General features: G+C 39.2%; 5 protein-coding genes across 6 annotated transcripts; 2 read left to right on the top strand and 3 right to left on the bottom strand.

Moving 5' to 3' along the window:
- Positions 1–2465: 2465 nt before the first annotated feature.
- On the bottom strand, positions 2466–3855 carry LOC140789212 (putative Peroxidase 48). The gene is made up of 4 exons (XM_073138816.1): positions 3511–3855; positions 3241–3429; positions 2997–3162; positions 2466–2890 (listed from the first exon to the last, which is right to left on the bottom strand). Exons 1-4 carry the CDS (start codon positions 3853–3855, stop codon positions 2466–2468), a joined length of 1125 nt encoding a protein of 374 aa, XP_072994917.1.
- Positions 3856–6560: 2705 nt separating this feature from the next.
- On the top strand, positions 6561–9092 carry LOC140789211 (B3 domain-containing protein LFL1-like). Its single transcript, XM_073138814.1, has 7 exons — positions 6561–6707; positions 7728–7769; positions 7854–7940; positions 8069–8169; positions 8543–8589; positions 8671–8747; positions 8835–9092. The coding sequence occupies exons 1-7, from the start codon at positions 6561–6563 to the stop codon at positions 9090–9092; spliced, it is 759 nt and encodes a 252-aa protein (XP_072994915.1).
- Positions 9093–9629: 537 nt separating this feature from the next.
- Positions 9630–14078, top strand: LOC140788250 (V-type proton ATPase subunit C). Its single transcript, XM_073137429.1, has 11 exons — positions 9630–9961; positions 10050–10118; positions 10200–10327; positions 10434–10533; positions 11248–11315; positions 11519–11660; positions 12293–12409; positions 12588–12713; positions 13258–13341; positions 13445–13524; positions 13751–14078. Exons 1-11 carry the CDS (start codon positions 9848–9850, stop codon positions 13845–13847), a joined length of 1125 nt encoding a protein of 374 aa, XP_072993530.1. The 5' UTR covers positions 9630–9847; the 3' UTR covers positions 13848–14078.
- A 467-nt stretch (positions 14079–14545) lies between these two features.
- Positions 14546–17466, bottom strand: LOC140788218 (xyloglucan endotransglucosylase protein 7-like). Of its 2 annotated transcripts, XM_073137387.1 has the most exons (5): positions 17355–17466; positions 16860–16954; positions 15455–15654; positions 15138–15331; positions 14546–15034 (listed from the first exon to the last, which is right to left on the bottom strand). In XM_073137387.1, exons 2-5 carry the CDS (start codon positions 16867–16869, stop codon positions 14659–14661), a joined length of 780 nt encoding a protein of 259 aa, XP_072993488.1. In that variant the 5' UTR covers positions 16870–16954; positions 17355–17466; the 3' UTR covers positions 14546–14658. The 2 variants fall into 2 exon arrangements, with proteins under 2 accessions (XP_072993488.1, XP_072993487.1); XM_073137386.1 differs by having other exon boundaries at positions 16860–17464.
- Positions 17467–18447: 981 nt separating this feature from the next.
- LOC140788217 (tRNA N(3)-methylcytidine methyltransferase trm141-like) lies at positions 18448–21783 on the bottom strand. The gene is made up of 11 exons (XM_073137385.1): positions 21512–21783; positions 21393–21443; positions 21230–21280; positions 20754–20858; positions 20139–20246; positions 19898–19969; positions 19756–19806; positions 19500–19562; positions 19288–19412; positions 18990–19178; positions 18448–18828 (listed from the first exon to the last, which is right to left on the bottom strand). Exons 1-10 carry the CDS (start codon positions 21716–21718, stop codon positions 19106–19108), a joined length of 906 nt encoding a protein of 301 aa, XP_072993486.1. The 5' UTR covers positions 21719–21783; the 3' UTR covers positions 18448–18828; positions 18990–19105.
- Between the last annotated feature and the right edge of the window lie 1244 nt (positions 21784–23027).

Genomic DNA, 23027 nt, shown 5'->3' with positions numbered 1-23027 from the left:
TTGTTTGGATGAAGTACATCTTGAATCTATGTGTTCATCTCGTGTGAACAAGTTTGAGTTATCTCTTTGATTCTATTATGTAACCGGGATGCAATTGCTGCGTAGAAAATGCTCTTTCTGTTAATTTGCATACGGTAGCTAAGAATCTAGTTAATATATTGCTTTCAACCTTTGCATCTAAACTTTGGTAGGGAACAGTAAGCCATGAAAGTTTCAGATCTCTATTTGATTTGGTGACTCTTAGGACTTGAAGTATCTAATTCTGTTTATGTGCTTTTAAAATGTCATCCACGAAAAGTAATATTAACATCAGATCAACTTGCAGTATGCTTGATACGAGGTTTCTCTGTAGATGAGTTGCACTCATTTCTATTGTTTCCAGAGCCATTATGATTAGAGGGGCCAGCAAGGAATTATTGAAGTAGGGAGATGGATTGTTATAGAAAATATGGCCTGTGTCCAGCTATAAACCAGTTTCCTCATTATAGATTTATAGTAGAGGTGACAACGACGTTGTCTAACTAAACGTCTCATGAACCTTTTGAGTAAGTCATCTGAAATAAGCATTTTATTAATATCACAATTGAGAGCAAACGTACGCAGATAATAGCTTGACAGGGTGTTTCTTTGACTGAAGAGATATTATCATATATTTCATTTGATAGAAGGATTTTTCTGTTTGAATATTTACCTTGAATCCTATGTGTCCAGTTCTATACAACCAGCAATGAGAATATGTGAGGTGAAATATTGTTTACTCTAACCATGCAGTTACTGACACATTTATGCCTAATATTCAGCTAAAATTTTGATTCTACAGCCCTGTAGGGACTAACACAATATATACATTTGAGTCATTTTCTGTTTGTGCTTCCAGATTGTACTTCCATCAGATATGTACTGGAGCCACTTTGATTTAGGTAAACCCACTGGTTTTCCACTTGCAAGTGCTGAATCAAAAGGGAGGTTTTGTAGGAAGGGGCCACATTAAAGAATATTCGTATAGTCTTTTATAAAGTAAAGCTACGTTTGACAGGAAGTGGATGGATTGGTTCTTGATGATTGTAAAGAAGTATGAATAAATCAAGGTGAGTCAGATATGCTCGTGAAACGAGCATACATTTAATAGATCTGTGAATAATAAAGAGGTAAATGTGAAGGACTTTTCTGATGACAGTTCTCCCATTATTAGTGTTGCTCAATTACTTTTCTGATGACCGTAGTTTGAGAAAAATGGCAAGGTAGGTTGCATTCAATAATTTGTCATATTGATCATGAGTTCATGACTATTCTTAGGTCAATATCAAGGCGAGGTCGGCAAGTTCCAGTGTTTCCAACAGTTCTCGCATTATTAGTGTCGTAAAAGTGATGGATGGGATACAGCAATCCTTGTCCAGCTAGAGTGTGGAATTGAAGAAAGTATGTTTCCCATTATAAGAATGCAGATAATATGATCAGCAAACTGGCAATTCAAATTGATTTTTAGGACTGATTCCAGCGAGCTTAAATTGGCGCTTGGTGCCGGTGTTTGGTGGAAGGAAATCTATCATTAGTTTCAGTTCTCATGAAACTACCAATTACCTGCATCTGCTGCAAATTGCCCATTTTCTGAGAACCTATACCCAGCTTATGTTCATCACAGTTATTATTCTGCATATCACGTGCTGATTTCCTTTCGTGCAGTGTTCGTCGGTCGTTCATTATCGATATTCTAGTTCCAGGTGCTTACTATTGATCTGCTGGAAGCCTTGGGGACCATAGCAAAGATATCCATCAGACTGCTGGCAGAAGGATGAGAACTCGCAGGGGGCAATAAAGAGTTTTTTTTAGGCCTGTTGATCACAAGATATGCTTGGCGAAAGAGTAGCTAGTTTACCTTTATCACATTGCAATTAGTTTCCCAGAAAGTAAAGTGAGATCCAGTTTTCCCCACAAGAAGTTCATCAATCAGAGGGTACTAAAAGTTTACCTTCATTGATTTGGAATTCATAGATTATACTCTCTTAACTTTGTGAATGTTAAACTTTTTTTTTCTAAGGCGTATCTGACTTCTGCCATAGCAGTAATATGTGTATCAGTGCTCATGTTTATATACAAGGAAAAGGCAACTCTTGTACTGCATTTAAGGCGATAGTATCCCCTGATACCCCCTTTTTCTTTATAGGAGGCCTTGTATTTATAGTGGAAAGAAGAGACCATATTGTAAAGCCCAGTGTGGTAGTAGTCAGCTTGTATTGCCAATTTGCCATAACGAGTTAAATAGCAGGCCTGCAGTTTGAATGGGATTTATAAACACAGTAACCCAACAGAAAGATAAACAAAAATAAAGCAAAAGCTCACTAAAATCCATAATTCTTTATTTTTTATTTATCTTTTATTTTGTATGGCAAGTGCTATCTTTGCAAACAATCTGGAAACTTTTGAAAAATATCAAGAAAAAAATAACATTTGCGTGTATAGAAAATTTATGATGCCAAGACCATAGAGCAACGGGTTCGGATCTCCCCGTCCGATCCGGTAAGTGGCGAGAGCCCGGAAAGTTTAACCATGGCGCGCCCGAAGTCGTCACGAAACTTCCTCTCTCCGTCTTGCGGCGCCGAGTACTCCCGCACCCATTTCACCGTGCGGCCGGCCGTAAGCTGCTGATCCGCTCGCATTATTCCTCTCCCTCCTAGTAGACTCCAATAGTAATGGCTCCCGAATCCCATTTCCTCCTTCCAACCTCTATAGTACCCCGTTTCTGCCCCAGCTTCTTCCCCTCCGCCGCACACCGCTCTCATCTCCGCCACCATATCCAGATCGATCGATCCGTCCGGTTGCCCCGTGCCGTCGTAGTCGTAAAGCCTGTCGCGGAAGAAGCGGCAGTGGACTTTTCCTATGCTGTGCGCCCCTGTGGATGATGGATAAAGGTGAGATCTTGGAGACTGGAGGAGTGAGAATGGAAAGTAAAGGTGGGATCTTGGAGGGGTTTCTGCGTTGGGTCTCGGTGGATGTACCTAAGAGGGCGACGGTTAGTTTATCGTTGAAGCCGCGCGTGGCGAAGTTGGAGAGAGTTTTGGCGTAGGAGTCGTTCGGTGCGGGGATTTGGATCTGGGCGTCGTGGTAGAAGCTTTGGGTGCTATCTCTTCTTCCCGTGAGAACTGGGTAGTACGGGCCTCCCGCCTTAATCCAAAGGTAATTAAATACCTAATGAAGAAGGGGGGGATGAGGTAGATATAGATTAGGGTTTTGGATTGGTACCAGGAGGAGGGCTTCTCTTGCTGCGATGACCAAGATATCGGCACAAGAAACGGTGGCGTGGCAGGCGGCCTCGACCCTGGACTTGATCTCTTCGATGGCATCGAAGCCCCTCAGGGTTTGGTTCGGAATCGCGTCTTTCTCGGACACGGAGCCATTGATCCGATCCAAGAGCACCGACGCATCGCATCCCTTCCAAAGATAACACCAAACCCATTGCATCTTGGATCAAGAAAACGGAGGAGAAAGCTCAAAAGGTCGAGAATTTAGTACGTGAACGAAGCAGTCGTGGAAGAGGAGGCGGATGAGGGCAGGGGCGACGGTGGAGTTGCGGAGGTGTAGATCTCTCATGGCGTACTTAACGACCAATTCCACCCGAGGGCACGTATCCCGGTAGAAATCGTACACCAACCCCGGCCCCGGCCCCGAAGTCGATGAGTAAGAGAAGTTGGAGGACATTTTCCCGTCTTCTTCTTGGAGTCGCCGTGGCGTCTCGATTCGAAAATCCGAAGAGGAAGCGGAAGTCTTCTTGGTGGTCCCTTCTCCGCCAAGATCGACGAATGAAACGAGCAAGGAGACAGCGAGAAGCGTCGCCCCCCATCTCAAAACCCCAGTCATAGCTTCTTCTTCTTCTTCTTCTTCTTCTTGGAGCTAGCTCTCTGAGAACAGTGGGGGTTTTTAAAATGGAAAGAAGCGGCAACTCGAGTCGAGCACTTGGCGCGCGCTTTCTACCTAGATTCTGGAAGTCACTTTCTTGGGCTCAAATTCTGAGCCCAGTAACTCTTTTCATGGATCAGAGCAATCATAATTCACTATTTATCTTAAATTAAATTACAGAGAAAACAAAATTGTCGTTCTTTTCCCATTTTTTTCTTATGTAGATATATACAAAAGCAAAAAAAAAGAGTTAAAAAAACAAAAGTAAATAGAAAAGGCATTTCTAGAAATGAAACTGACGAAATCCCGTAACGACAATTTGGGGAACCAATTTATCCACCTTTTTAACTGCAGGTGGCGTGAAGTAGGTGAGTGTGCTCGTGTGACAAATGTGAACATGCTAAATGCTAATGCATGCAAACTTTCTACGTGCCATCGGGCTCTCAATTAAAGGAGATACCGTGCGTTACGATATCCATATCTGCACTCCGATACCCATCCGGACGGTGCATTTACGCCGTTATCCTCTCTTACGTAACGGACTGGTCGGTTACTGGTTGAGCAGTTGGACTGTTCCGCGCACGAACCACGGTGCTCGGCGTTTGCTCGTCCGCCACGTCGCCGTTCATGCGTGTAGCTCCCGTCGCGCGTTTACGAGAGGCCAACACCGGATCGGCGTCGCGCGAAACAAGACGCTTCGTGGCTGCGATTGGTGTAGCTCCCTGGTCGAGTGGCTCGGGAAAGGAAGCCATCCAAAGAGGAGGCGTAGAGCTTTCAACGGCCCAGATGCTTCCACGTGTGGGCGTTACACCGACCCTTTTTTGATTTGCATGGAACCGGCGGTGACCCGAACGAGGCCAAAGGAAAAGAAAAGAAAAAAGAAAGAAACGCAGCAACCAGCAAACGACGCCGTGGCGAGTTTGGAAAAGACTCTTTTGACCTTTCCTCTCTCACTCCTTCACTTACCAGTCCTCATCCGGCCAAAAGCTGAAGTTACTCGCGGTAAGCTCACCATACCGACAGAGTGATGGGGCAACATCCCATATCCTTTTAGTTATATAAAAGCTCATATATAAGAAATATCTGTAAGTATGAATATATTAACTCAGTAGTTCAGACTAACATAGAATACTCTTAACACTGATAATAAACTCTCTGTTTCCTTTTAGTATACAAGTAAAATTAATAAAGGTCTTTATACAATATTATTATTTATTGTTTGTCGTTCTTTTCTAATATGTCGGTTCTATTTATCATATGTTTATCGTGAGTACTTGATGAAATGCATGGCACTATTCTTTTTGAATAAAATTCTATAGTTACGTGTCTTTGGTCAAGAATTTAATTGCCACGTAGAGAAACGTTTTGCTACGTGGAACGGTCATTATACTTGATATAAAAAATAACGAACTTTCTAAAAAGAGGTAGAAAGAGAGAGAGAGAGAGAGAGAGAGAGAGAGAGAGAGAGAGAGAGATAGTAGAGGAAGAATGTTTGAATCTGCCGTTCCTTAAAAATATTATTATATTTCTCTACTTCTTCTTCCTCCATAATAAGAGAGTTCAGTACTCGACGCTACTCCCCATCTCTCTCTAGATTCTTTTTCTATTCTCCTCACCGTCAACCTCTACTTTCTTCTTTAGCAACCACAAATGAAGCTCATGCCAACCACTAATTGATCAAGTTAAGACGTGTTACCCAGCATGCACGGTATCACATTTTTATACTTAAACCCTGTTTTAAATTGTCAACATTAAATAGAATTAGCCTTCATTACCATAGTCATGCAATCTTTTTTTTTCTTTCCTGACTATATATCATTATTTTATTTTTATTCCCTCGTAACAAATCAGATCTTATTATTCATCAACATTTAAATTTCTTTTCATATAAATATCTCTCTTACTCTATCTATACAAATACAAGCAATCTATAATGTCACTCTTCATTTTCTTTCCTAATATATAATTTATCAATAATTAAATATAAATTCTACCTTGTTGCATTCAACATTAAACTTCAATTCTCCTACCTTACTAATTTGTTATAAAACTAGACCACAATTGACAATTGTTCATGACTTCCAATACTCCCTTACATAAATCTTATTATTAATATATATATATATATATATATATATATATATATATATTGGATACGGTGACCACACCTACTCCCATCTTTTGTTCCAATTAACTCTCAGAAGGGACTCTCCCGGCATAATACCAAACCTTCTACCCCTCCTCCTCTTCCCGGCTTTTATTCCTATAAACCAAAACCATCCCTCCCTCCCCCCCTCTCTCTCTCTTTCTCTCTCTCTCTCTCTCTCTCTCTCTCTCTCTCTCTCACTGGCAATGAGGAGAGAGAGAAAGTAGAGAGAGAGAGAGAGAGAGAGAGAGAGGATCACTCACTCACTCACTTCACTCACTCGCTCACTGACTCTCGTAGTTGAGATAGAAAAAAAGAGGCCATTGATTCCCGGTGCAGCGAAGTCAGAGCCCTTTCAACACCTGGCGGCTCCCTCCTCGCATAACTCCACCACTCCCACAACGGCCTCTACCTCACTCTCTTTATCGCTCTCCCCCCCAATGCTCTATATATACTCCTCCTCCCTCCTCGTAGAACTCGCTCCAATTCCTAACCCTTACCCCCCTCAACTCCCCCTCCCATGGCCGGAATGAGCAAAAGCGCTGCTTCTTCTTCCTCCTCCTCCTCCTCCTCCTCCGCAGCCGCCGGAGACCTTCGCGTCGCAGCTGGCTTCCCCGCCAGCCGCAAGCGCAGGTCCTCCGTGAGGTCCCGCCGCCACAAGCCGCGCGTGAGCACTCGCCGCCGATTCCTTTTTCGTTTCTTTCCTCTTTGGTTTACTTCGTTCGATTCGTGACCTAAATTGGATGCATCCGAGCGATTTCTAGATGGTGCTCTGGTGATCGAGAGGGTGGAAAGATTATTCGTTCAGGTTGATGGGCCGTAAGAGCGACGGGCTTGTCGATCTGATGGCCGTTGGATCGTGTTTGGCTCGTCGATCTGGACCATCCGATCGATAGGGCCATACCGTGAATTTTGCCTAATCCTTGGGCAGAATTGGTAGCTCGCTGAATATTCGATTGTTGCGTTGTTTGATTGCATATTTAAGCTCTCCACTTGTTTCTTTAACATTTTAGGCCCGTTCCTGCACCAATTTTAGTTGATGGGCTCCCACAAGAACAATATAGTATGTTCGCTTAGATTTCTTCTGATTCTGTGACTATGTCTGCTTTAGAGGTCGAATTATTGCTATGACCTGAGTAATCTAGCTTGTTATGATTGCTTAATCCTGTCTAGAATTAATAGATTTGTTGTTCATGTGCTGATAAGTTGGATTTGTGGATTGCAAGATTTGCAGTAAAAAGGAGAATCGAGCAGTTGGATTTGATCATATTGTCATCATGGTGGCAGCTTGACCTTATCGCTGCGAAATACATTCTTTTTTTAGAATGGTTCAGATTACAGCTTAGCTATTTTTAGTAATCATGAGGGTGTAGAGTTTTGGTAAAAAGTCAGAACTCTACTTTGGTAGTTGAATTCAATGTTCTGACATTTAAGGTAGCTCTTTTTATGGCTTTGTTGTCTCAAATTAACAGGTTGGTTGGATTTTCATGCTGCCATCATGGTGGCAGCTTGCTATCTATCGGATAACGGTTTAACGGTTTAGAACTGGTTTTGTCGTTATCGTTATCGGACACATTTATCTAATATCAAATAATTGCATCCAAGAATTTCACATCAGAAAGCAGTATAATGAGATTAATCAACCACTTATTTTATTGCTCACTGATTCTGCATCTTCTGTTAGCAGGAAACTGTTCTGGATTTAAGTAGGCCTGCCCCTGATCCTGATGTAAGGTTTATTTGCCAAAGGTCCACATTAAATTAATTTCATGCACCAATGTTATTTGATATATTCTTGCCATATTTATTGCAGCAAGCTGTGGATGGCTTGAGATTTATCCTTCAGAAGGAGCTCAGGAACAGTGATGTCAGTGCACTCGGTCGGATCGTTCTTCCAAAGGTCAGCTCTGTAAACTTTAACTCTTAAATCAAAAGCTCTGCAAGCCTGCAATTTTTTCCATCTTCATAATTTCCAGCATTAGTTGTGCAATTTCTGATTATTTGCTTTCTGAGCATTTATATTTTCAGAAGGAGGCTGAGGCCCAACTTCCAGGCCTTACAACTAGGGATGGTATAAACATAACCATGCATGATTTGGTGAACTGCCAAGTCTGGACTTTTAAGTACAGGTTTTGCTGCCTATAACCTCTGCATAATGTCTTGTTACATATAACTTGCAGAATTATTTATCAGTCTTCACACATTTCTTTGCCTATGAGTTTCTAACTTTATACTCTAGTTTTTGTAAAAATATTAGAAAACTAAAAGCACCCGAAGCTAGCAAACTGATACATGGATCATTTTCCGATTATTAAAGAGTGTTCTGATGTAATAATCCTGTAACTCTGATGTAGGATAAGTTAATTGTAACTTCCAAGTTAGTGTCTTTCTCTTAATTTTGGAAATTATGATATCTTTCTATTATTTTTATTTTTGCTATCATGTGAGAAAAGATTTATTCCTGGCACCATCTGTAATACTTCTTTCTATTGCCAATAACAGATACTGGCCTAACAACAAGAGCAGGATGTACATACTTGAGAATACTGGTGAGAGCATTTGCCTGTGAAAAAATTACCAATGCTAGATCGATGCTCTTCTTAATCATGCTTTATGTCTAACTGTCTCAGGGGACTATGTCAAGGCTCATGGTCTTCAACTAGGCGATTTTATCATGATATACAAGGATGACAATAAGGACCAATTTGTATGCCTTCTCTTTTAGTCTATTTATACTCGGTCATATTGATCAATTAATTCTCGGTTTAATTCTTGTCGACAATCTGATAAATAGTTAATTCGTGCAAAGAAGACAACTAATGAGGAAGCGACTGCTGCCTCAGCTGATGACGATGGGATCTTCGACTCCATTGTGCCCGATATTGTAGTGGGTAGTGCGAGGTACTCTGAACTCTTCCTGCCATTGGCAGATTGTATGAACACCGCATACGGTCTCAGCTTCGCCTTCGCTGCAGACCTCTGCATGAATTCTCCAGATGACAAACTGGAGGAACCCCCCCTTTGCTGGAGCGTGTCAATTGACAATCTCTAGTGACAGCCATGGAATAAGCTCTCTATCATATACAAGCTGTTGTTGTTTTAGTTGTTGTTGTTGTTGTTGTTGTGCCGCCGAATAATTCCAGCTGAGAGATAATATACATAGAACTATGTATATTTATAAGTGAACTTTGTATATGTGAAATGCAAGGCAACTATGTTCTATTTTAATGGAATTTTGGTTCTTGGATGTTAATATTGTGTGCACCTACTTCTACTACTCCCCATCAATTATGTTCTCACATTGAACAAAATGGATGAAGAAGAAGCATTGGATGCTAATAGAGCACGTGAAAGTTACTGGGCTGGTCGAAAACGAAGACTTACTTCCCTTTTGCTAGGGATTATGTGAAAGCTTATAAATTTCACGATGAATTTAGTTTTGATAAGGCGGCTAATAATTTTTCATGTCGGTTAATCATAGGATCTACTCTAATTCATTATTATAAGAATAATATTCTCGAGCCCAATTCGGAAGTCAAAACTTATGTAATTTGGGGTATAAATTTTGGTGCAGTTAGCGGTGCCATTTCCTTTCTCTAACAGCAAACAGCAAATACCTCGTGTAACCAAAGGTGTACCCAAAGCGCCTTCTTTCCCAACGTCCTCCCTATTACGAAGAGGAATCCCATAGCAAAGCGAGTCTTTTACCTTCATAATCTCCATCTCCATCTCGAAATCGTGGTGGCAATTAAGGAATAATAAAAATCCCCACCTTTTCCCCGATCGGAGATCTCTCGCATCTCCCCCATGGCGACCAGATACTTGATCGTATGCCTCCCCGCCCAGAGCTCCGCCTCCGCTCTCTGGAACCGTCTCCGCGAATCCATGTCCAAGAGCGCCTTCGATACCGCTCTCTACCGAGTAATTCACCGCAATCGAATCCTCTTTTCCCTTCTTTGATTTCTAGTCTCTCGAGCTCTGATCCGATCTAGGGCTTTGGTTTCTGCAGTTCAATATTCCCGATCTGCGAGTCGGAACCCTCGATTCTCTGCTCGCGCTCAGTGATGATCTCGTCAAGGTGCGATTTTGATCTAATTTTGCGCTTCGATCGTTTGAATTATTTCGATTTGGTGTTGATTGTTCGGTGGGGAAATCGCAGTCTAATGCGTTTATCGAAGGAGTGTCGCATAAGATTCGGCGGCAGATTGAGGAGCTCGAGAAGGCTTCGGGTGTTGAAGGAGGCGCGTTGACGGTGGATGGAGTTCCTGTGGAAACCTACATCACGAGGTAATAATTACTAGATAGCGACTTTTGATTCCTTGTGATGCTTCTAGTGGTTAGTGGATAAATATTTTGCTTACACGAGTGGATGGGTTGTTTGATGGGTTTGCAGATTTGTGTGGGATGAAGCCAAGTACCCGACTATGTCGTCTCTGAGGGAGATCGCTGACAACATTCATGTCCAAGTAGCAAAAATCGAGGATGACATGAAGGTTAGTGTACTAGTTCTCCTGTACTTCTCCATCTTTGTGAATCTATAGAGGTGTGTGAAATTTGTGTGATCTGATTGCTGCTGTTGCATCAATCACTGAATAGATAGGATGTAAATACTTCACGAAAATTCAAACAAATACAGTAGTGAGATTCATTGTGGTAACATGGAGTGCTTGCACATTTGCTGGCTCGATTGGTACTGAGTGGCTCGCTTAGACTTGGTACCCATAGGGAGCTGTTTGACTTCTAATTTGAACTTTATGTTGGTCCTCTAGTTAAATGGAAGAGATTCAATGCAATACATAAGCAATTCTCTGTGGAAGATTTGGATTAAGCATTGTTTTAATCCTACCAATAATCAACTTTATAGCACCATGCATAACAGATGTCAAAGCTAACCATGTTCCATTCTTAGATGGATGCAACTAAAAGAGGCAGTGTGACTGAGAATGTTGTAGACAGTGGTGATGTACTCCTGATTCTTTGAATGTAAATGAAATAATGCAGTGGAATCAAGAGAATCATCTTTTAGAATTTGTAATGTTGAGCATGGTTCGTTAGTTGCCATTCTCGACATTAAGTAATCAAGATATTTTACAATCATAAAAACATATATGGGAAAAGTTCATATTTATGGGAGTTTTATATGCTAACCATGTCAGGACATGAAACTATGCAAAATTTTGATTGCCATTTAAATAATTCTTATGCAGGTTCGTGTTGCTGAGTATAACAACGTTCGAAGTCAGCTTAATATAATAAATAGAAAGCAAACTGGAAGGTATGATTTGCAGATTGGTCTTTTTAAATGTCTCTTACATATTTGCGTTTATGGGTAAATGGATCAGATCTGCCAAAGTATTTGGTGCAAATTACCATCTTTTTTCCTTATTGTTTTTCTTTTTTGGGTTGTTCCCCATTCTCTTTCCTTTGAGAACACTTCCTTTTGTAACTGAGTTATAAGTTCCTTTTTAACTGTAACAGCTTAGCTGTACGTGACCTTTCCAACTTGGTCAATCCAGAGGATATCGTGACGTCGGAACATCTAGTGACCCTTCTTGCGATTGTTCCCAAATACTCTCAGAAAGACTGGTTATCAAGCTATGAAACACTGACAACCTATGTGGTAAAGTATTATACTACTTATGGCTTTGTAGTATGTACAAATTTCTAGCTATGGAATCGTGAATGTTTTTCACTGTCTTCCTTTCCTAGACTCTGCTCTTCTGTTGGTAAACTTCATTTCTTCTTCCAGAAGTGCCATCAAGTACATATATTAATCAAATGATAGCTTATTTTAGTCTTATTTATGAGATACCGAACACATCCAGGTGCTTTTATGAGCAGTCATGACCAGTAAGTTACCTCTTATCTGAGCTTCCCTAAGCGTCTTCTAGCACTAAAAGTTTCCTCCCTTTTATACTACCACTGTTCGCTCTTTAAGCATTGGAGGCCACAGTAATGGTAGATATGCAATGGATTCAAGTATTCAACATACTTTGAAATTGCAAGTTCAGAATAGAATTGCCTGTATCTGTCAAGTGGAGCTTTCCCAAGATCATTTTTCTTACTGCATGTATGCTGAAATGTGGAAAGGTGTGCTTATGGTTAACATTAAGATGATTCTTTCATCAGTTATGTCCTAAATTTGTATGAATGGTTATCAAGATATACTCATTAAATTGTGTCTGGAACACTGATAGCTCATTGTTGCTTTTAATGTTTCATAGCGCTGAATCTTAAGATGCACTTGTGTAGGTACCTAGGTCAACAAAAAAGCTATACGAGGACAATGAGTATGCTCTTTACACTGTAACACTCTTTGCTAAAGTTGCTGACAACTTCAAGATGAGTGCACATGAAAAGGGATTTCAGGTAAAATTCTTTTGTGTTGTATGTCATGATTCATAGAAGAGTCCTTTGGTAATATGAATTCCTTGTTGGCATTTTCCTTACGTATACCAATGTTGTGTCTCACAAGCTTTTGTTCTTGCCCACTCCGTAATGGATAACTTTTTATTGATGGATCTTCCACAATGTTTCTGTTCTTCAGATTCGTGAGTTTGAATATAGCCCAGAAGGGCAAGAAAGTCGAAAACAAGAGATGGAAAAGCTAATGCAAGACCAGGAAAATATGAGGACCTCCCTTCTACAGTGGTGTTATGCTAGTTATGGGGAGGTATATTACTTATGATATTCTCTTAGTGAAACATAATATGTCAGATGCTTAATATTGCTTTTTTATTTTACCTCGCTTTTGCAAACTACAATTTGTTGGGTGGAGGAACTGTGTCGAAAGTTGGAACATGGTGTAAAAATTAATTGAGCATAAGGTATATCAATCATTTTGTGGAAGCAGTTCATACTTGCAAACCACTGAGCCATGGAACCAATGGATCAGATAAAAAGGGTTTATTATAGATTTGACACCTACTTAGAAATTAAATTCTTAAAGAATGTAAGGAAAATTGACTAGGAGTTGGATAGTCAGAAGTCGGAACGGACTTCAGTAAACCAATCTCCTCTGATTTTTGGATGATTCACAAGTTGTACACTTGGAGAGAGTTCGCCAAAAGACAACTTTCAGTAGCACTAGATCTATAATTTGCAGGCTTATAGTTGTGGAAAAAGCTGATGCAAAATTGCCTTTCACTCCAGGGCATAGCTTATATAAATGTTCTATAGCTGAAGATTAGCTCATTTTATTTTCATCTACAATGCAGGTTTTCAGTTCCTGGATGCACTTCTGTGCTATACGTGTCTTTACAGAAAGCATTCTCAGATATGGTTTGCCGCCATCATTCTTGGTATTAAGACTTCTCCATGCCTTTCTCAGATATGGTTTGATCATTCTTGGTATTAAGACTTCTCCAGTTCCTGAATGCATTATTCTATTTAAATTACTTTCAGGCTGCCGTCTTAGCACCTGCAGTTAAGAGTGAGAAGAAAGTACGGGCTATTCTTGAAGAGTTTTGTGGCAATGCTAATAGGTAATTATCTGTTTCAGTAATAACTTTCGTTAGCTCTGCAAACTGGGATTATCCTCAATGTTAAATTCACCCTCTCCTATCATGTGCCTTGTTCCCCTGGCATTTAACGTTAGCTTTAGAATATCATTGTGACATTGGAGATTACTGATGTACTATTTTAGTGGTTTTACTTGTTTTGCTTTCTATTATGACTGTGATATACTCATTGTATATCCTGTACTTTCAGCACTTTCTGGAAATCTGAAGATGAGGTAGGCATCGCTGGTCTAGGTGGAGAAACTGAGAATTATCCCTATGTGTCCTTCACAATTAATATCGTTTGATATCGTTACGATCGATTTACTTGTGCTCAACAAAGGCTTTTGTGTAATTCATAGCCTGCAATACCATCCAGAGATTCCTGGTGTATATTAGATCACATGTCCAATTCTTTTTTATGTATGTTATAAATTCAGAATTTTGTTTCCCTATCTCATGATCAATAATGTACTCTTTTGAAATTGGATGTCATACTCTATCCTTTGAGGAAACAGTTGGACCTCTTTCTCGTGATACCTCCATACTTATTATGTTTTCTTGTGGATTGCTTAAAGTAAGTTTGGTAATTTGAAAATTTTCTTCTGACAATTTAGTCCATTTATAGGGTTGTGCATTTTACCCCTCTTGAGTTCCTGGGGTTCAGACCTTCTTCATTAAAGAGGCAATTTTTTAACTTTATTCTTCTAAATGAATTCAAGAGAAGCATCGTTGTTGTAGAGGAATTGACACGATTTGTAGGAAATTATTATTTTCATTGAAAAATTCTGGGAAGCCTAGCCTTGCTTTTTTTCCTGAACTATAGGCAAAAATTGGAGGTTTCTGAATAGATAAATAATTTTTGGATCTGTCTATTTATCTTTAATGGGAGGATGAGATGTTGAGAACTATATGAGAATGAGTTTTAAATTCCATTCTTCAAAAGATTAGGCATTAACATCAACAGAAATAACATGCGAAAATGAGCAACCTTGTCAACACAATATAGTCTTAAACCTTGTAGATTTCCAGATATACCACAGTATGAACCAGAGAGAGCCATGCTTCATTTATTTAGAAAGATATGTCCAGTAACATAAAACCAAAATTATCTTCATGTTATGTGTTAATGGAGCATTCCAGGCTGGTGATCTCACTGGCTCTCTTCGGGTCATTGCAGTAGTCGTAAGTTATGTAATTATTCTGCACCAATGCTATCTCATTCTTCTCCTCATTGCTGAGTACATGGTTCATCCAAGATGAACTATCACTGCCACAAGATGCAGCTGAGATATTTCCAAGCCAAACACAAGCCTCAGCCTTATAATCGCGGTAATGCACAATAAATGGAGCTTTGTTCCAATCAACTCTGCCAATCCAGTTTGATCCATCCCACAGGCTTGCCTGGATCTTCATGAGCTGATTCTGTGGATAATCAAAAGAAGAACTATTCGGTTTCTTGAAAACCCTAATCGGTGAGCCATCGACGTACCATCTTCAAAGAAAAATGAACAATTTTTTTTTTAGCTTCTTCTCTTTTCTTGTTTTATAAGTGATCAGATTAAAATTAAGGAAGTAGTGGGTGTAAAGAAGCTCACATTACTTGTTGTGGATTCCACAAGATAGAGTATGTATGGAAGTCTGCAGTAGGATCGAACCAGAAGTGAAATTGTTTCTCTCTGCCACCTTCTCCATTAATGTAAATGTTGGTGTGCAGTTTGTATAAGTCTGCACTCGTGCTACCCAAGAACTCAAAGTCTATCTCATCCCTATTCTGCAATTGAGACGAGAGCTGCAGGGAGAGAATACATAGAACATTTCTATTAGTCCTCTCTATAGTATGAGAACAAATGGATTAGTCCGTTACTGGAGAGGTTGTTTCTATTTCTTAGAAAAAAAAAAATACTTGACGTACGTAAAAGGATGTGATTGTGCCTGCGGAGTTTCCAGGTATAAGTTTGATCTGCACATCAAATCTACCGAAAAGAAAGTCGCTCTTCGATTCGACTCCTGAGCCAGAGAATTTATCCATCATAAACTGGAGTCCTTCTCCACCCCCAAGTATCGTCGCGTGCCCCCCGCCCCAGGTGACTGTGAAATCAGAGCTAAAATTTGCTGCAGTCAATAGAACAGTATCAAATAGAGCAAGAAGCACTAGTGACAGGGATGCTACTAGTATCAGAGACATATTTGAGGACTACTAATAAGCTCAATTTGAATTGATATGAAACAATTGTTCTGGTTTACAACTGAGACGGTAGACTTTTTTTATAACTGAACTGAATGGAATGTGGGCCTGTATTGTCAAAGGGCAGATACCATTTGGTTTTCTAATATTAGGAAAGAAACATTGAAGGGAGATGCAGGTCTACTTAATTTTAGGAAAAAGAGAAAGGTGGTGGTTAATTCCCTTTGTTCATAATTATCAATTGTAATGTTCTCATTCTGAACGGGCCCTGATTCGAGAAGCAACTCTCTTTTTTCAGTAAATAATTATGCGATGAAATTGATTCGGAAAAAATGAGTGCCTCTTTTTTCCATGAAAAATACATGATATGAGAGTGCAATGCTTTGTTAGTATGTCATTTACCACAGATAATATATTCTGCTGACTCTAACTGACGTATAATATTCTGCAATGCGAAGAATGGAAATTTTTTTTCTCACCCTGTTTATTTTTAATCTTGACATAGTTGAAGTAAGAGTACAACCCTTCCTAATAAAGTAATTTATATGAGACAACTTTGGAGATCAATATGACATTTCTAAGCAGATATTTCACTTTTTTGCAAGAAAGAAATCAATCTAACAACTTTGGAAGAAGGTGGTTGATGTGCTTATCAGAAATATTATGCTGACTGCATTGCAAATTGAGGCCTGAATCACTGGCCACTTACTGTGATGATACATAATGGATATATAACTAGGTGCTGATACATGTAATTGTTGGACTAAAACAGTACATAATTCAGAGGCAAATATAATTGGTTATGATCAAAACCACCAACGTAAGAAGCAGGACATGGTACAAAGCAAATAGAATCCATTACAGAAAAGGAGTCCAAATATATATGCAGTGCATGAGAAGGTATATTCTTTTGAAGCAATATGATATAGGTACATTAGGTGCAAGAACACAAGCCAAACAAGTTACAACAAATGCCAACACAATCTCAAGTTTATGCAAGGTAGAGAGATATATGCTTCTTGTTGAATTCTATGTGCTTTCCTGAATCTGTGAGAGTGAAAAGAAAAAAGAGATTCAGCAAACATTTCATTCCAAATTTAAGACATTAGAGATATTGTACTTGAGACCTCACGTTTTCTCATTCATACATCTGGCAAAAGGAAATGAACTACAGGCGATTCGAAGATCTCCAATGGCGCCATGCATGATGTCGACGAACCTGCAGTACTATCCCAGTAGGCAAAACTTGTCAAACCTTATCTTGTAAACTGTTAAAAAGATCACATAGCATCTCAAAATATAGGTCAACTTGCACCAGACATAAACAATTTAATTTCAGAAAACAACTACTAATTCAACTGCTGAATACACAAGACTTACATACACACTTGATAGAGAGTAAGTATATAATCATCCTACACTATATAAAAGGGAGCAATTAATACATGGATTTAATAAAGAGAGAGAGAGAGAGAGAGAGAGAGAGAGAGAGAGAGAGAGAGAGAGAGAGTTTGTGGTGGCTGACAGAGAGAGAAGTGAGCACACATAGCTTCAAGCATGGACTGTCCTCCTCATGCAAGAAAACCACCATGGGTGCTCACTCTCTTCTGTCAACATCCATTCTTACTTCAACTTCTTCAACTTCGCAAATCTTTTCTCCAAAATGAGGAAACTTATGCTTAGATCTCTGAAGCCATATAGAAATTAAAGCCCAAGTGATGTTCAAGTGCTCGTCTTGTGAGAAATGGAGAGAGGGATGGATGGCTTATATAGGAGCAGGAGGAAATGAATTAACGTGAGGGGGGCGTTTTGATTTTGTACATAATTGCCACCGGAAACTTCCAAAATATCATTATATATTTTTAAAAATATAATAATTGCCATCAGAATTTTTTTACTCTTTCAAAATTGTCATTATAGTTAGTTTCTATTTTCTATTAAAAAAAGTAGCTATTTTATATATATATGTGAGTGTATATATAATACCTCTAAAGTTTCTTCTCTGCTAAAAAAAGTCCTTTAAAACTGGTAATTTGTGCCTTATATTTGGCCAATAACCACCTATATTCTCTTCATATATAAAAGAGATATGGTCGACAACGGCTTCCACTTCATCAAATAATTATGTCGTAAGTGTTCATTATTTTGCTATATTAAATTGCGAGATAAATCATAGTATATGATGAATTATTTTTATAGTAGAATATAATGAGAGGAAAGAGAAAGGAATTGTTGACGAGAACAATACGTGCCCCGCTTAGATTAGCAAGGCCTCAAAGTGGATTAAAGGATATCACCTTTACATTAAAATAAAAAACCATAAAGCTAAACAAAAGATAATTCTCAACACATATGCTCCCAAAAAGAAGTTAAAAATGCCGACAAGAGAACAAACCAACGCTAAAGGAGGGAGAATAACATCACCTCTTACGTGAGCATCATGTTCATAGTGGTTAATTAATCAAATAAGGAAGATGAGTTAAAAACATCTTGGCTTGTGGTTTTGGTGTCAATGCTTGCGATCTGCGCAGTGTGAGGAGATATGGTTGACTTTCCTTTTATGGGCATCTCTGGATGAGTTTTAACTTTTAAGATTTAGGGATGAAAAGTTTCCACTTATTAAGTCAGAGATTGTCAGGGAAAGGTGGAGAATTAGCCCTTTTGGGAGTGGACAATGAGAGATCTGATTCCGGGGAATTAAAAATGAGTCAAAAGAACTATTAGCCATAACATAGAGTCTCTTAAATTTGGTTGCCACTCAATGTTCATCTTTTGCAAGGTGCGCCTATGAAGTTTGCCATTAACTTTATATGGATTAGTTACAAATTATGGATGCGAAATTACAAAAAGATTCTACATCACAAGGGATATGATCGCATTTTTTTTCTACATTTGTCTAGCGACAAAAGAATAGCACTGAAACATCTCTTCGGCAAATCAAAGCAATGTATTATCCAGCGTTCGTAAGTGGAGGTCTCGAGGGATGTTGTAGTTGTAGATGACTTGTGAATTGAGATTCACTGAGTACATATATCTCCAGCATTCTGGTTATGTAGCAAATGCGAATGATCCAGCAAGCCCAAGATTCTTTATCATCATAACTGTCGTAAGTTTAATCCGACTAAGATGAGAACATTTTGGAACAAAGACAACCGACAAAGACATTTGCTTAACTAGGTAAGCTACTCGTTGGATTCAGCAATGAGAAATAAATCAGCTCAATATATCCTCAAATTAAATAACTAAGACCAGAGTTTCTTACCTCATATTAGTACATGTCCTGTTCTTTCATGATGTTAAGCATCCATACACCAGCAACATGCCTTTAATTACAGTACTGCAAGATCATTCATTACCACACCAAAGGAAACCTTGTCATCAACTATCAGCCAGACTCTGTTGTTGGATGTCAGGATGCTCAAAGTTACAGAATGTACCACGAATCCAGCGCCTGACATGGCACCACGAAATTGCATAATATGCTGAAGAATAAGTCTATTAACTGATTAAAAGAGAGCGGGCAAGAATCTCATGTAATGTTGCATAAAAATTTCCCATACCGATTCATGACTACGTTCCTCAAGTGATTCACAATCTGCTTGCAGTATACATTGATTTCGACAGTCTTGAAGCCATTTCTTTCAAACAATGTTGATAGCAAATCTTCAGAGAAGTAGAAAGCACACTGGAACCACCATATTGAATCATTAAAAAAGGAATGCAGCTAGAATGTATTTAGGGGAAAAAAGCCAGATCAAGTAAGATCACCCACGGTGCCATCACCCCTTGCATAGAAGTTTTCGCTAATAATCTGATTTTTTTCAGCAAGTTTCTCCTGTAGATTTGATTAGCACTTTGTTTCATGCTAAGAGCACAGAGAGAATAGCCTATCCTTACATTCTTACATGAGCAAAATATAAATTAATATGCAGCAAATCTGAAAGGAATTGCTTTAGAAATACAATAAAGCACATCAACCAATTACGCTAATTCATGGGCATTTGCCAAGCAGTTGTCAAAGTACTTACCTGAGCAAAGTCTCCCATTGCATAATCCCGAAAAAGCATATAACCATTAGGCTGTAAACTGAAAAAATCCATGAGATTGTACTTTTGTAATGAATAAGTATGTGAAATGAACTTTTCTGTCGCAATAACACAGGATATTCACCTTAAGAACTTTTTTAATGTTTTGTAATACCAAAGGCATCTTTACTGGGGGAACTGCAGATAACATAAAAATCTGGTGAAATGTCAAATGGTCATCCCATAGACAACAGACATTAAGCCAAATAAAGTCTTAAGGAAAAGGAGAACTATTTAGAATGACCAAATTAAAGGAGCAACATATGAACAGACATATATTCAGACAAGCAGAAGAAATGTATGGAACTTGTGTACTGTTAAATTACCATTGTGACAACATCCACTGACGCTGGCTTTATATGCTCACAAAGGTCGTCCATTGTAACATCACAAACAAAAGCGTTCACCTGATCAGATCTTAAAGTTCCATTCTCCTACGGGATTTTAAGAAAGTGCAGGATTGCATCAATATATTATCTACCAGGCAATATCAGATATATAAACTAGCTAACTCATATTTCCTTGTTAACTCTTTAGTCAATAGAATGATGTTCTTCTGTAGAAGAGAGAGTGACAGATTTTCTAACAAATAAATACAACATAGATGATCACATCAACTCCTAGTTACTTCTATTGTCTCAATTAAATAATCAGGTCAGAAATTTGGAGATCTTAACATCTCAAGAGATTGTGCAGGCGATAAATTGTGGATTATATAGCTTAAATTAGTTATTGTCACAAAGGTGGAGAATCAATTCGAAGTAGCTAGAATTCGTCTTTTCTAGTGCTCAGCTGGATTGTAGCATCCACATGCTTTAGGTTACCTAATATATTGATACACAATACAAAAGTTACATCCAAATCCAAAAAAAGAACCAAACGATTTCTGATCCCATGTAACCAAAGTTATAAGGAAATAGTAGAAGTACATTAGGAGATACCTTAAGAAGCTCAATTGCATGTGGCGAGAAATCACAAGCATGAACAAGAATATTGGGAAATGCAACCAAAAGTGGGAAAAGAGTGTTGCCTGCTCCACAGCCAACCTGGGAACAAATTAACCAATAAAAACAAGCAAGAGCCTAACTCAATAGTGATGAAAATTCTGCAAACACTTGCACTTCACTGTTTTTCAATCAATAATTCTCTCCTGATCTAGAAACATATTTGTTGCCAAAGCTCTTTGGCAATTTGTTATGCTGCATTTAGAAATACCAGGCTAATTAACGCTATCACCAATATCACATTAAAATGGACCAAAAAAGACACTTTTATAACTGCATGTTTCAAAGACTGTTGGTATTTCTGGATATACTCAAAATAGGTTGAAACTGTTAGAAATATCGATATAAGAAACAAAGATCAATTTCCCTATATATATAAGCAAAAAAAAATTATATCATTTTCCATCACTGACCTCCAATACAACCTTCGGACCAAGAGGAGCTTCCCTATTCTCACTGGGCGACTGGAATTAACAGTGAAATAGAACAGAAAATTTTGGTAAACATCACCTCAAAACACAACAATCTAAAAACTAACAAAAAATTTGAGCATTTTGTGAAAAGAGCTACACTCACAGAGAAGTAGAGACCCCAGTCCTTCTCCAGGTAGTGCCGATCCTTGAAGAACTGGAACCAGAGATTTCTTTATCAAATAAAGAGATGAGAAGAAAAAAGCGGGAGACGAAGAGGAGAACCTTGTTGTGGTGGCGCTTGTAGAAGTCGTTCCAATACTTGCTAGGGTTTCTCTCGTACTTACGGAGCTCTGGTCTTCGGGGAAGAGAGGAATGGCTCGAAGAAGAGCGGAAGAGAGACCGAGGTCGGGACGTGATGCCACTGGGATGGAGAGGAGGTGGCATGCGATGGAAGCAACGGCGGTGGAGGAGGAGGGAAGAGGAAATCATGAGGAAGGGGGCGGTTCGTAATTGAAGAGAGAAGAGAAGAGCAGATGGGGTTCGGAATTCGGATACAATAAGGCGTGCAACATATATAATAAATGACTTTGACAGGGGTGCAAATGAAAATGTTGCACGAATTGATATTAAACTAATTCAACTAGTCACAAGTTCTTAATAAGAAGAACTAATCTGACGCAGTGGAGTAGACACATGGACGATGAATAGTTGAATACTACCATTCTTAGCTTCAAAAAAGAAAAAGAAAAAGGAATTGTAATCACTGTTTGACTTGTCTAGAATCGTGTGCGTTTCTGAATCAACTTGCTCCGTTGACTAATTTTGTTAGATGTTTTTTTTTTTTTTTGTGCTCTTAATTTTCGGATACTTTCTTTTAGGTTTTGATGTCAAGAATACTGAATCGGATAATGGGCAGCAGAAGACCTTGTCGATCTTACTCATCAAAATGCAACAAAAGATAATTTTTTGCACTTATAGAATAGTTCAATAAATCCTGTCTTATTTTTATAATTGTGCTTGAATGAAAGGAAGAGAGGACAAGGTTCATTTAAGCACATCCAGCATCCATTATCAATTTAACACCGATATCAACAAAAGAATATAAAAAATTCTTGAGTAAATTGTTCTCACAAATCAACAACAAATACAAAACTACAAGGAGATGTAACCAATATGAAGTTGAGTGTAACTAATAACCTAACAAAAATCTCTTGGGTCCTCTAATTAGCTATCAAATATATCTATATTTTCTTCTCTCTCTCTCTCTCTCTCTTTTTTGTTTCTATACAGATGAAAGACTATATTTCAATCCCATTACCGATCGATGAGAGTTCAGAAGAAGGTTGTTCCGGCTAATCCATGGTGTAACAAATTGTGCGCAATGTTATCCCTCGCTTGCTTGGCATTCGCAGAGAGCACGCTATTTTCAAGCATCACCTCGTCGTCCACCAACTCATTCCGCCACTCAGGATCGAACTCCTCCTTCCTCATCTCGCAGATGTTGTGCAGCACGCAGCAGGCTCCGAGCACCACCGGTAAGTCTTGCAGCTTCACCTCCGTCCTCCTCTGCAAGCAGCTCCACCTCCCTTTCAACCGCGCGAACGCCTCCTTCGCGATCCCCCTCACCTCCCCGACCTTCTCGTTGAACGCGTGCTGCGTCCACGTCAGATTCTGCCGGCTGTACGGCACCAAAACCCAGTCCAGCAACGGGTAGCTCCATCCGCCGACAACCCACGAGTTCTTGAGCATCCCGGCTTCGGCCCGCTGGTGCAGCGCCGACTTCTCGAGCACCTGGTGG

Source organism: Typha latifolia, chromosome 5 (genome assembly GCF_019914945.1).
Source record: "Typha latifolia isolate L0001 chromosome 5, TyphaL0001v2, whole genome shotgun sequence".
In the NCBI taxonomy this organism is placed as follows: Eukaryota; Viridiplantae; Streptophyta; class Magnoliopsida; order Poales; family Typhaceae; genus Typha; species Typha latifolia.
This window is presented reverse-complemented; position numbering and strand designations above follow the sequence as displayed.